The 12,062-nt window shown below is 41.3% G+C and overlaps 2 protein-coding genes across 2 annotated transcripts in view; one reads left to right on the top strand and one right to left on the bottom strand.

The window, feature by feature from the left end:
• The window catches only part of MYLK4 (myosin light chain kinase family member 4), a 124,242-nt gene that overhangs the window by 110,255 nt on the left and 1,925 nt on the right, over window positions 1-12,062 (bottom strand). The gene's annotated exons all lie outside the window — the stretch shown is intronic.
• WRNIP1 (WRN helicase interacting protein 1) overlaps window positions 9,218-12,062 on the top strand; it is a 28,270-nt gene continuing 25,425 nt past the window's right edge. The window contains exon 1 of the mRNA XM_033113949.1: window positions 9,218-10,362. Within this exon, the coding sequence (XP_032969840.1) occupies window positions 9,556-10,362 (807 nt within the window). The 5' untranslated portion in view covers window positions 9,218-9,555. The remainder of the gene's footprint in view (window positions 10,363-12,062) is intronic.

Here is a 12,062-nt window from a genome sequence, read left to right as displayed (position 1 = left end):
TGAAACCTACATAATTCTGTTAACCAATGTCACCCCCAATAAATTTAATTAAAAAAAATGCTTGCCCTAAGATTTTCATGAATACTCATTATCATATTAAAATGTTCCCTCCCTTTTATTCCTAGTTTCCTAAGAGTTTTTAAACCATAAATTGGACGTTAAATTTTATTAAATGCTTTTATTTTTTTTTTGCATCTTTTGAAATGATTGTCTGATTTTCTCCTTTAATCTGTTAATGTGGTGAGTTATATTATTGACTAGTGTAAAATCAACCTTGAGATCTCGGATAATTCAACTTGGTTATTATCTATTAACCTTTTCATATATTACAGGATGAAGTTTATTAATATTTTTTTTGGTTTGTTAACATTTTATTTTTAGGATTTTTACATCGATGGTTATTAAATGAGACTGGCCCACAATTTTCTGTTTTTAAAAAGTCTTTATTGGGTTTTCAACCATCCTTTTGTTATATGCAATTAAGATTACAAATTTCTCTCTAAATGTTGTTTTAGTCATATCTCATAAATTTTGATATATAATACTTTGTATAATTTAGCTCAAAATAGTTTATTTCCATCTGACTTCTTTGACTCATGGGTTACCCAGAATGTATCCTGTAGAAAGGGTCTCCCTTGCCTTCTGCCACACCTTGGGAGCATTCTTTAGAAGTTCAGAACCTCACAGTTTGCAGCTTAAGACTCCAGTCAGGGATTGCAAACCCGGGCTGCAAATCCCCCCAAGGCTGAGCCTGCCAGTACACTGCTAAGAGACAGTCACTTGTAACATTTTTGCTTCCCTGCTCTTGCTCAGTGCCAAGACCACCTTCCTCACAGTCTCACAGGTGTGTTGTCGGGGTTGGACTCACTTCTGGGTCCCCCTTAACATCAGGGTGCTGCCCTTTGGGGTATAAGCTTAATAGAGAAAGGTCTTTTAGATCCCTCATCTTGGGGAAACATCGTCAATGTTGACGCATGAGACTGCCCAAATCCAAGGCCAAGATTGGCAGAACTGGCAAAAGTCCTCAGAGCAAAAGGAACTTTTGTGCTTAGGTCCCTCTTGCCTCTTTGGATAGGGATTTCCCTTGAGTTTCTTTTTTGTTTGTTTGTTTTTCTGGTAGTTTCTTGTCATTTTATCATGTTTTTGATACTTTGAAGAAGATTTTAAAAATATTTTATTCAGCACTTTTAGTTGTTTTTAGCAGGGGTGTTGATCTGAATTTCCCAGCTGCATTATTGGAAATGAAAGACCCTCACATTAATTTTTCTAACTGAGATAAAATTTGCTTACAGTGAAATGCACAGATCATAAATATACAATTTGATGGGCTTTGAGAACTGTGTATGTCTGATTAACAAACACCCCAATCAGGATATAAAACATTTCCATTATGTTCCCTTTTTGTCAATTCTCCACTCTCAGAGACAACCATCCTTCTGATTTCCAACACTATAATTTCCCTAGTCTTGCCTATTCTTGAATGTTCTATCAGTGAAATCATAGTTCATGTTCTTTTGTGTCTGGCTTCTTTCATTCAATCTAGTATTTATGAGAGTAACATACGGTGTTGCATATAGCAGCATTTCATCCATTTATACTACAGTGTAGTATTTCATTGTATGACTAGACCACAATTTGTTCAGCCCTTCACCTACTGATTTACATTGTTTCCAGGTTGTTGTTGTTTTGGTAGGGGGAGGCTCTTATGAATAAATCTATAAACCTTCTCCTACAAGTCTTTTTGTAGACGTTTCATTTCTTTTGTATAAATACCTAGGAGTGCAATTGTTGAGTCACAAGGTAGGAGTGTGTTTAATTTTATAAGAAACCAACAAATTTTTCCAAATGTTTATACTATTTTGCACTTCCATCAGCAATGTACCAGCAATGTATGAGAGTTGCAGATGTTCAACATCCTCACCAACATTTGGTATTGTCAGTCATTTCAATTTTAGCCATTCTCACGGGCATGAAATGGGATCTCATTGTGTTTTTTTAATCAACCTTATTGAGATAAATATACATTAATAAATTTTACATAAAAAATTTACATAAATAAACAGCATCCATTTTAAGGGTACAGTTCGATGAGTTTTGATAAATGTATACACATTTGATAAATGGTTACACATTTGGTAAATGTGTAACCATTTCCTCAATCAACATATACCACATTTCTATCACTATAAAAAAAAATCCCTCATACCCTGTCATCATCAATAATCTTCATCCCTCCACCCCATATATCCACGGATATGATTTCTATCACTATAGATTAATTTTGCCTGGTCTAGAATTTCATAATTGGAATCATTAACTATATATTCTTTGTCTGGCTTCTTTTATTCAGCATAATATTTCTAAGATTTATCTATCTTGATGTGTTTATTGGTAATTTATTTTTTACTGAGTAGAATTTCATTATATAAATAAACCGAAATTTGTTTTTCTATTCATCAGTTGATGGGTATTTGGGGTGTTTCCAGTTCGGGGCTGTTATGAATAAAGCTGCTACTATTTGCATTCAAGTCATTTTGTAGACATATTGTGGGCATGCTTTCATTTCTCTTGGGTAAATTACCTAGGAGCAGAATTTCTGGCTCATATGACAAGGGTATGTTTCACTTTTAAAAAAACTGCCAATAATTTTGCAAAATTGTTGTACCGTTTTATACTCTCAAGAGCAATGCATGGGAATTCCAAATTGTTCCTTCACTTCACCAACATTTAATATTGTGAGTCCTTTTTTTCCTCAGTCATTCCAGTGGGAATGGGAGCATCTCATTGTGGTTTGAATTTGCATTTCCTTGTGCATATTTCATGTATTTTTTGGCTGTATCTCCTTTTGTGAAGTATTCTTTTATACTTTTTGCCCATTTAAACATTGGAGTGTTTATTATTGAATTGTAATAATTCTTTATGTATTCTTGATACAAGTTCAGTGCAGATATAAGTATTGCAAATATTCTCACAAGTCTATGGCTTGTGTTTTCATTTTACTAAAGATATCTTTTGAAGGGCAGATGTCTTTAAATTTTGATGAAGTCCAATTTCTACATATATCAGTATGTAATAATAATATCATATATTTATATATCACATAATATATAAACAAAGGTCTTCTAGATCCCAAAGCAGCACCATTTATGCCCAAAACACCTAATTTATCATGAACGATTTATTTATCTTCTAGTCTGCAGCCCTCCCACCACAGGATTTCAAATTCAGTTCAGTGCACATAAGGAAACAGATGTCATGGCATACCATGCACATTCTCTTCTCTCTTCAATTAAAAATCCATCTCTCCCAAAAACAGTCAGTCTTTCTTCCCAGTGGCAATTCTCCATTGTTCCTAGGTGACCACCTTATTCACATCCAAAAAAAGTATCCTTTTTCTTTATGGAAGGGTTCTCTAAATATCTCCATGTCAACAGAAAGTCTTCATCTAATCTTTCCATAACTAAAGCCCCATCCAGGTATTTTTTCCAGAAGAAACAGAATGCTCCAAATGCAAACCTTAGAAGAAGAGTTAAGTCTGTGCTTTAAGCCTGCCCGATTGTTTTCCCTCATTGATTCCATTCAGGCCCATTCCCAGCGCCCACTGCATGTCAGGCTCGGAGCCTGGCACTGAGGGTGAGCAGTGAAAAACTCCATCGTCTAATGAAAGTTGGAGGCAGGAATGGAAACAGACATGTAAATGGGTAATTATAATACTATGAGGCATCTGTTATAAGGGATAAACAAGGTATCAAAAAAACATATGGCAAAAGGCACCACACTAGCCCGGAGGGTCAGGGAAGATTAACAGGACTCATCTAAACTGAAAAGTAAATAGTAACACAGACATAGCAAAGGGCTAGAAAGGTACTCCAGGGCGAGGAAGTAAGATGTGCAGGTGTGAGAATAATGACAAATATCTTTAGTGTGTTTTATCATAAAACATAATAATGGCTGTTAGTTTGAGGTAAAAATTAATAATAATCATGTTAAGGAAGTATCTTTATTTTACTGGAAGTGTTTTGAAATCAGGAATTGAAGTAGAATTTTGTCCATGTTACTTTGCACTTCACTTTATAAAATAAACAGACCTTCTTTCTCCAGTAGTTTTATAATACCTAGTACTGGCCAAAGCAATTCAAAAATAAAACAAAATAATAGTTAAGTATATCGGAAAGGCAGAGGGCAAAGTATTCTTCTGACACCAATTCTCCAACACCAACTTGATGTCCTGCAACTCAATTCAATTCTGACACAAACTAACTGAGGTTAGTATCAGATTCCACAGATTAAGGGCAAAGTCCTCCACAAGACGGCCCTCACTTCAGACACTAGCCTCAAGTCTCAGGGACCAGCTGCACTCCTGACCAATGGGCTACAAATTGGGGGGAGTGAAAATTTGATAATTCACTAGGACTGATCACAGATCTCACTGAAAGCACTCTGGTTATGATTACAGTTTTTGTTTTAAATGAAGGATACACATACTGCGAAGTCTGGGAGGGTCCCAGACACAGAACTGCTATGTCCTTTCCTATGAAGACAAGGCTTATCACCCTCCCTGCCCACCAACCAAGAAGCTCCATCAAGCTTGGTGTTCAGAGGTTTTATTGAAGTTTCACTATATAAGCATGATTGATTAAATCACTGCCCATGTGATTAAACTCAATCTCCAACACCCCTCTTTCACCCCCCCCCCCCCCCCCCCCCCGAGATGGCTGGCCTGATGTTCCAACCCTTTAATTCTGTGGTTGGTCTTCTGGTGACCTGCCCCCATCCTGAAGCTATCTAGGGACCCACCAGGAATAACCTCATTGGCATAATAAAGGCTCTGCTATCACTTAGGAAATTCCAAGGGCTTTTGAAGCTCTATGACAGGAACCAGTGACAAAGTTCAGATGTGTTCTTTTAATACTATAGGTATCAATTGAAAATCAATGAAAACTAGTAAAAGTGTTCCCCCAAAACACAAAATATGAAATAAATTAATAAAAAACCAATACATTTCTTTTATACCAATGAGATCAGTAAGAAAATAGAACAATTAAAAGGTCTTATTACAATAGCAAGAAAATGTATATAACTTATTAGAATGAACTTAATAAGAAATGTGGCAGATTCCAGAGGATACAAGGGGAAGTCAGTAAAAGAAAAGAGGTTGGGTTAGGGGAGAGGAATCACAAAGCAGGAAGGAGAACAGACAACCCTAGGGCTAACTTTTAGGACCGTGACTAAAGATGTTAGGGATGTGCGTCATGGTGGGATTAACTGCACTCAAAATGTCCAACATATCTTGGGTATGAATACGAGGCTGCAAAGTGATGCCTGGATGTTCGATAATACTAGTAGGCTTGTTATATACCTTCACTTAGGCTGAGACTTTATTTGTGGTCACTGAACAAAGGGCTTATTTGAGTCACCCACTGAGTACATCATCCCTATTCTGAGTCTGGGGAAGGACAGAGAAGATAGTTACACCACTCAAAGTAAACTGCCAAGGCCAGTTGGAAACAATGAAGCAGTGAAGTACTAATGAGACAGGTTAGTTAGTATACTGCTAGGTAGACATGGGGTCCCTGGTGAAATAAACAAAAAGCAGCTATATCCTGAAACTCCAGGTTCTGGAATGTCTCCTTTACTCCAGGGCAAAGATATGAGAATGCACCTTGAGGTTAATAAATTATCTCAAATCCCTTCTGGCCGGACAAAGGAGCAGATCTGATAGATAGGAATGGGTTATTTCCTTAATCCCTTCAGGATGGGCAAACAGGACAAACCTGATAGACGAATTCCATTAGGAGGCTCCAGCCCCCTTCCCCAAGCAGGCAAGGGAAGGTGTAAGATTAAGAACTTTTGCCTCAGTCACTGGGCACCCCCATTCGGGACCCCCTCCGCTCGGGAGCTCTGACCCTTGGCTTTCAATAAACTCTCCTCTTTTTGAAAACTCTTTGCCTCTCCAGGGTCCGTGTTTCCATTCTTCAGAGACACCATCAGGCCCACACCCAGAAACAGCCGGCAGATCCATCATTTACATCACTAAAGGAGAAAATTTAAGCCTAGATTTTATTGCTTTACATTGATCTCATTTCCTGTGACCTTATAACAGACTTTAAATTGTTTGTATCTATGCTGATTTAAAAAGAAAGTTTAAATTTGTTTAGAAAAACCTGGTACGACTTATTCATTTTCTTTTCCTACCATCACCATCTAGTGGAGAAAACTTTGAACTTCAAACAAAATGAGCTAGGATCCAGGAAAACAAGAATAGAGAGACTACCGTGTGCCAGGCCCTATACCAAACTCTTACATTTATAAGATCATTTAATTGTCACAACAGACTGTGAGGTAAGCATTATTGTTCCTCTTAGATTTGGAAACTGAGTCTGAGAAGTTAAGTACCTTGCCCAACGTCACACTGTGGCCAACTCAAACCCAGATTCTTGAAGTCCAAGTCCAGTGCCATTTTCACCTCATAGTATATCCAAATAGCTCAATTTTATTCATGTACTCATATGTCACCATGGGAGTGAAATAAAGAAATAAATACATGGAGAATTTAGTTTTTTCTTTATTTTTTTTCCTTTTTCTTATATATAACATATATATGAGCAAAGCATATGTATAAAAAGAAAATAGGATTATACTGTATAAATTTTGTATCTTCTAATTTTTACTCCATATTACTTAATGAGTATTTTCCCATTACAATATATACTTTTGAAAATACATATTAGGTAATAATAAAGACAGATAATAGAATTACATTTATATGTAAATACACAGTGTAATCTTAAAATGCATTTTAAAGAGACTAGAAGAAGGTGCTAAAATATTAACAGTGATGGTCTCTCAGTAGATTTTTCCATAATGTATCATTTCTAAAAAACAAAAAATTTAAGCCTCACATTTATTAAAAGATATTCAAGGAACTTCATAGTCATTGTCTAATATGTTGTCATTTTAAAATATTTTGCTTTTGTTGGAGTGACCATGTCGATATATTTCTATAAATGTTTAAAATTAATGTGTATAACATTTCCATATTTAGTAATACTTTTCTTCAAAACCTGTTTTGAGGAAAACCCTACAACCTGAAGGGTAGCAGAATATGCCACACCAAAATATGCTACTTTGGCATAAGGATTATTTTGAACTGAACGCAATTGAGAAGCAGCAGATACAAGAAAAGTTGTCTACTCTCTCCCAATTTGCTTAAAAGCAGGACATAAATTTGCAAAGATAACCCCCACTCCACTCTCTACCAGAAAGACCAGAGACAACTCTAGACCCTCAGCACAGAGAAGGTACCAGAAGTGTCTACATAACAAAGTTTGCTAACTAGCCTCTATCTTCCCTTAGCTTCCTCATTATATTTTACCTTCCCACAATTTGCCATTCTAGAAACTCAAAATCCTTTTCTTTTGTCTTGTCACTTTTCTACAAATGCATTGTTCTTTTGTTAAGATGCTATGTAAGCTCAAATTCATCACTAAGTACTCCCATATCTATGAGCACTGCACACATTAATAAATTTGTTTTCTTTTTATACTGCTTTTGTCAGTTTAACAAAACATTAACAGGACCCCAAATAATAAACCTAAGATGGGTACAGGAAAAAGACTTTTACCCTACCCTACAAAACTTTTCTCAAAGTACTTGTGATGGAGAAACTGACCTTAATATGGTTCCCTGCCACGTGGAACCGACCTAAAATGGTGGCCCGAGTGGAGAGAGAGGTCCCCAGCCTAAGCCCCAGCCCACTTCCGCATAGCCCCCTCCAAGCCGCACCTTGAGCCAATCACCAGACGACACCTACCCCTTCCCCGACTCAAGAAAGTCCCCAACCCATAAAAACCTGCTCAAAACCTTGTTAGGGGCTCAATCTTTTGGGAAGGATCCCGCTGAGCCGGCGTAATAAGGCTGACTCTCCTAACTCTCTGAGTGCCACTTGGGTTCTTTCCTGTCTGGGATTCTGCAACATTTGTTTTTGTGATGTTCCTGTGATGGTTGCTCTGAGGGATGAGTACAAAGCTATACAAGTTTATCATCCTCCATTTTAGCACAATTTCAAATTATGTGATGGCCAAAGAAGAAAGATTGTTTACTCCACTCATTTTTACTTTTCTATTAACCTTATTTTTGAGCCTAATATATCTAGTTAGAAAACCCACCCCCCAAAAAAAATCACTCCTCTTTAATATTTGCCAGGAGTTTGGGAGACATATTTGACATCAAATGTCAACAGGGGAAAAAAAAATGCTTCCTTTCCCCTTTCTCTTTAATATTATCCTTTACCTAATTCTAATTCTTTGTGAGTCATTCCTTGTTTTGTAAAATCATCTCATGAAAAGGCTCATAAAATCAAAAGGTGTTTGCTTTTGGGTTAAGTTTCAAGGAGACGTTCTTGTGTAAATAAAAATCCCGGTTTTGTCAACTTTTAGAAAAGTTTATTCTTTTCTAAAATTCTTATTTTTCATTCTTCATTCTCCCTCATTTCTTACTCTAAATACCAAAAATGCATGTTTATGACACATTTTTGAGAGAGGTTTACAGAAAAGCAGGTAATAAAATCACAGAAGACAGTAATCCTATTATTCAAAGGAATATGATACCATGTTTTAATCCCATTTTTTTTCCTTTTATGGTGGGCATTTTCTGTCACTGTCTGTGAAGTAACTAAATGGTTGCCTAGTATCATTTTATTGCTATGGAGGTAGCTACATCCTAACTTGACTAACCTTCATTTAGAAGTATGTTTTTAACTATTCAAGAGCCCACGTGAGACAATTTAAGTATGTACTTCAGGTAAAAGGCCAACAAACCCGTGAGGTGGGGCGGAGGTGTTCTCTTTATTTGCATTTCTCTGACCACTGCTGTGGTGAACAATTTTTTTTCACACGTGTAGTTGTTTTAATTTTTTCTTTAATTCGGGTCCTTTGCCCAGTTCTGTACTGGAGCGTTTTGGGTTCTCTATTCCCATTTCCCTCTAATTACAAACAACACGCCCTGGGCCTCTTCCCGTCCCTGTCCGCCCCACACGCCAACTCAGCTCCAGAGCGTGAAAGGCCACTTGCCCGCGCGCAATCTCCACGCGTTTTCACAGTCTCCTCACAGGCGTCACAGGCATTTAAGGGCGCTAACAGGTGCCGTTTTCGCGACCGAGCACACCTGCGCACGCGCAACCCGCCGGCCTCGTCAGCCCCCAACAAAGGTGCTACGGGGTTGGTCGGAAGTGGACGCGCGAGCGCTGGAGCAAACGGCGGCGGACTACACTTCCCGACAGGCGGCGGGATACGTTCCCAGCGCGACTGGGGAAAACGCATACGTACTAGTCCCGACGCGCTGCGCGAGATGCCAGTGGCGGCCTGCCGAAGGCAGGCGGACGCGGGAACCTCCGGACGTGAGGCATGAGCGGCGCCCTCCCCCGGCCCGCTCGCGTCCTGCCGCCTCCCCGAACGAGGGTCTCGCGACGTGGGGCCTAGCGGCGGGCATCGCGAGCCCTCGGTGTGCCCGGGGGTGCTGCGACCGCGCCGCGCCCCGGCGAGGGCTGCGGCCGCTATGGAGGTGAGTGGGCCGGAAGACGACCCCTTCCTGTCGCAGCTGCACCAGGTGCAGTGCCCGGTGTGCCAGCAGACGATGCCCGCCGCGCACATCAACTCGCATCTAGACCGCTGTCTGCTGCTCAACCCCGCGGGGCACGCGGAGCCGGCGGCCGGCCCGCACCGCCTGGGAGAGCGAGCTAAGGGGCTCTCGCCGCCCAGCGCAAAGAGGCGGCGGCCCTCGGAGAGTTCGGCGCTGAAGCAGCCGGCCACCCCGACGGCGGCCGAGAGCAGCGAGGGCGAAGGTGAGGACGGTGACGACGGTGGCGAGACCGAGAGCCGGGAAAGCTACGACGCGCCGCCCACTCCCAGTGGCGCCCGCCTCATCCCCGACTTCCCAGTGGCCCGCTCCAGCAGCCCGGGGAGGAAGGGCTCGGGGAAGAGGCCGGCCGCAGCGGCCGCAGCGGCGGGTAACGCGTCTCCGCGGAGCTGGGACGAGGCGGAGGCGCAGGAGGAGGAGGAGGCGGTGGGCGATGGCGACGGGGACGCCGATGCTGACGGCGAGGACGACACGGGCCACTGGGATGCCGACGCCGCCGCCTTTGGGGCCAGCAGCGGCGGCCGCCCTCACGCCCGGGCTCTGGCAGCCGAAGAGATCCGGCAGATGCTGGAGGGCAAGCCATTGGCCGACAAGATGCGTCCCGACACGCTGCAGGACTACTTCGGTCAGAGCAGAGCGGTGGGGCAGGAGACCCTGCTCCGGCCCCTCCTGGAGACGAACGAAATCCCCTCGCTCATCCTGTGGGGGCCGCCGGGCTGCGGCAAGGTGAGTGAGTGTAGCCTTGGCCGAAAGGTTCCGAGTATTGATCTCTGTGGGTCGGGGCGTGGATCTAACTGTCCAAGAGAGCCGTGTCAGAAGCCGCCCCGGAAGAATCCGCGCGTCTCTGGATGTTGAGGCCTAAGAGTGCAGGGCCTCAGCTACCTTCAGAGCCGGGACAGTGCCTGGTCCACAGGTGGAGTTGTGCTGGATGTGAACAAGGCACAGTCACCAGATTCATAAGACACGTTTTCTGGTCGTTTTCTAAATGAGAATGTTTGAATTCATAGGTTTAACAAGAACGTGTGGACTTTTAGATTTGATCTACCTTTGTGTTCCAATGCCACATTAATGACCCAGTTGTCGAGGAAACAGCATGCTGCAAATTGAAAAGGAACATTTGTAGGAATACGGATTCAGTTTTGAGAAAGAATCAAATATTTGCTTTAATTTCTGTTGCGCTTCTTTCTCCTCTTTATAGCTGTTGATTTATTTTAACAGACTGACTTTTATTTATTCTTGAGACTGTATTTATTTAACAAGAACAGTAGGAGAACTCAAGTCATTTTCATCTAGCGTTTCCATAACTGTCCTGGTAATGCCGTGTACTTTTGAGAAGAAACGTCGGTGCACTTTAGTGTCTAGTTCTATGTACCTTGTTAGGAATTACCAGAAATCCAGAGGAGGCCAGTTGGTATATTGGGGTCTAGAAAACGTTATTGGAGGAACTCGTGAAATTTCAACACTGGAGGGTTAAGACTGAAAAAAACAGTAGGCTGAGAAAGTTAAATATATGTTGTTTTAATCTATAGGAAGAGGGAGAAGAATGAGCACAGTGAATGAAAGGCAACATTCAGAATCAGAGTGTAAACGGACTGTCAAGCTTTCAGGTTCTGACTCCTTAGTACACAAGGGCTTTCATGGTTTTTCTCCAGTTTTCCTTTCCAGCTTCATTGCCCACAACTTAATCACTCCTCCGTGTATTCCAGTTCCTGGAATCATCTTGCTCATTTTGTGCCTTGTTTGCATTCATACTTTCTCTTTGGTCAGGTATGAATCAGGTCTAGCCCAAATAACATTTTACTATGGTGGTGGTCTTAGTTGTCACCTCGTTTAGGGACTGAGCAGTAGCATTCTTATTAATTGTCTGTGAACTCTGCATAAGCTCAGGAGAATGACTGGTCAGCTCTTATAGTCCCACTGACAAGAAAAAGATCCCCAGGGAGACCGGTAGAGTGAACTCATAGAAGATGCTGGGCAAAAGATTTAGTGAGCTGGGCTGCTCAGTGTAGTCGTTGGTGATCAGTCACAAGCCTAACTATATGTGGCATGGGAGCCAGTAGGCTGGGATTTGCTAAAGCAGCAGCCACAGTATCTAATGGTGCTATACAACTTTCAGAAAATGAAGTGCCACCTTTCCATTCATTCAGGAGCAAATTTGACCCTCATTAAACAGGCTTTCCTTTTTCTTTATTCCCATCCTTACTGCTGTACTGCTAACAATGATGTTAATAAGAGCATATCAAATGTGTAGGGTACCATTAAGTGCCAGGCACTGAGCAGCACTTTCCTTGGATCTCCAGTGTTTCCTGTTAAGTACTGACAGGATGAAGTGCTGGCATTTCACCTGCTTCCAAAGTAAACATTCAGAAGTGGCCTGCAGTCATCTTAAATGCTAGGTGGTTGTCATTGGATTTTCATTTCAAAGG

The sequence above is a fragment of the Rhinolophus ferrumequinum genome, chromosome 9 (assembly GCF_004115265.2).
Source record: "Rhinolophus ferrumequinum isolate MPI-CBG mRhiFer1 chromosome 9, mRhiFer1_v1.p, whole genome shotgun sequence".
Taxonomy (NCBI): Eukaryota; Metazoa; Chordata; class Mammalia; order Chiroptera; family Rhinolophidae; genus Rhinolophus; species Rhinolophus ferrumequinum.
This window is presented reverse-complemented; position numbering and strand designations above follow the sequence as displayed.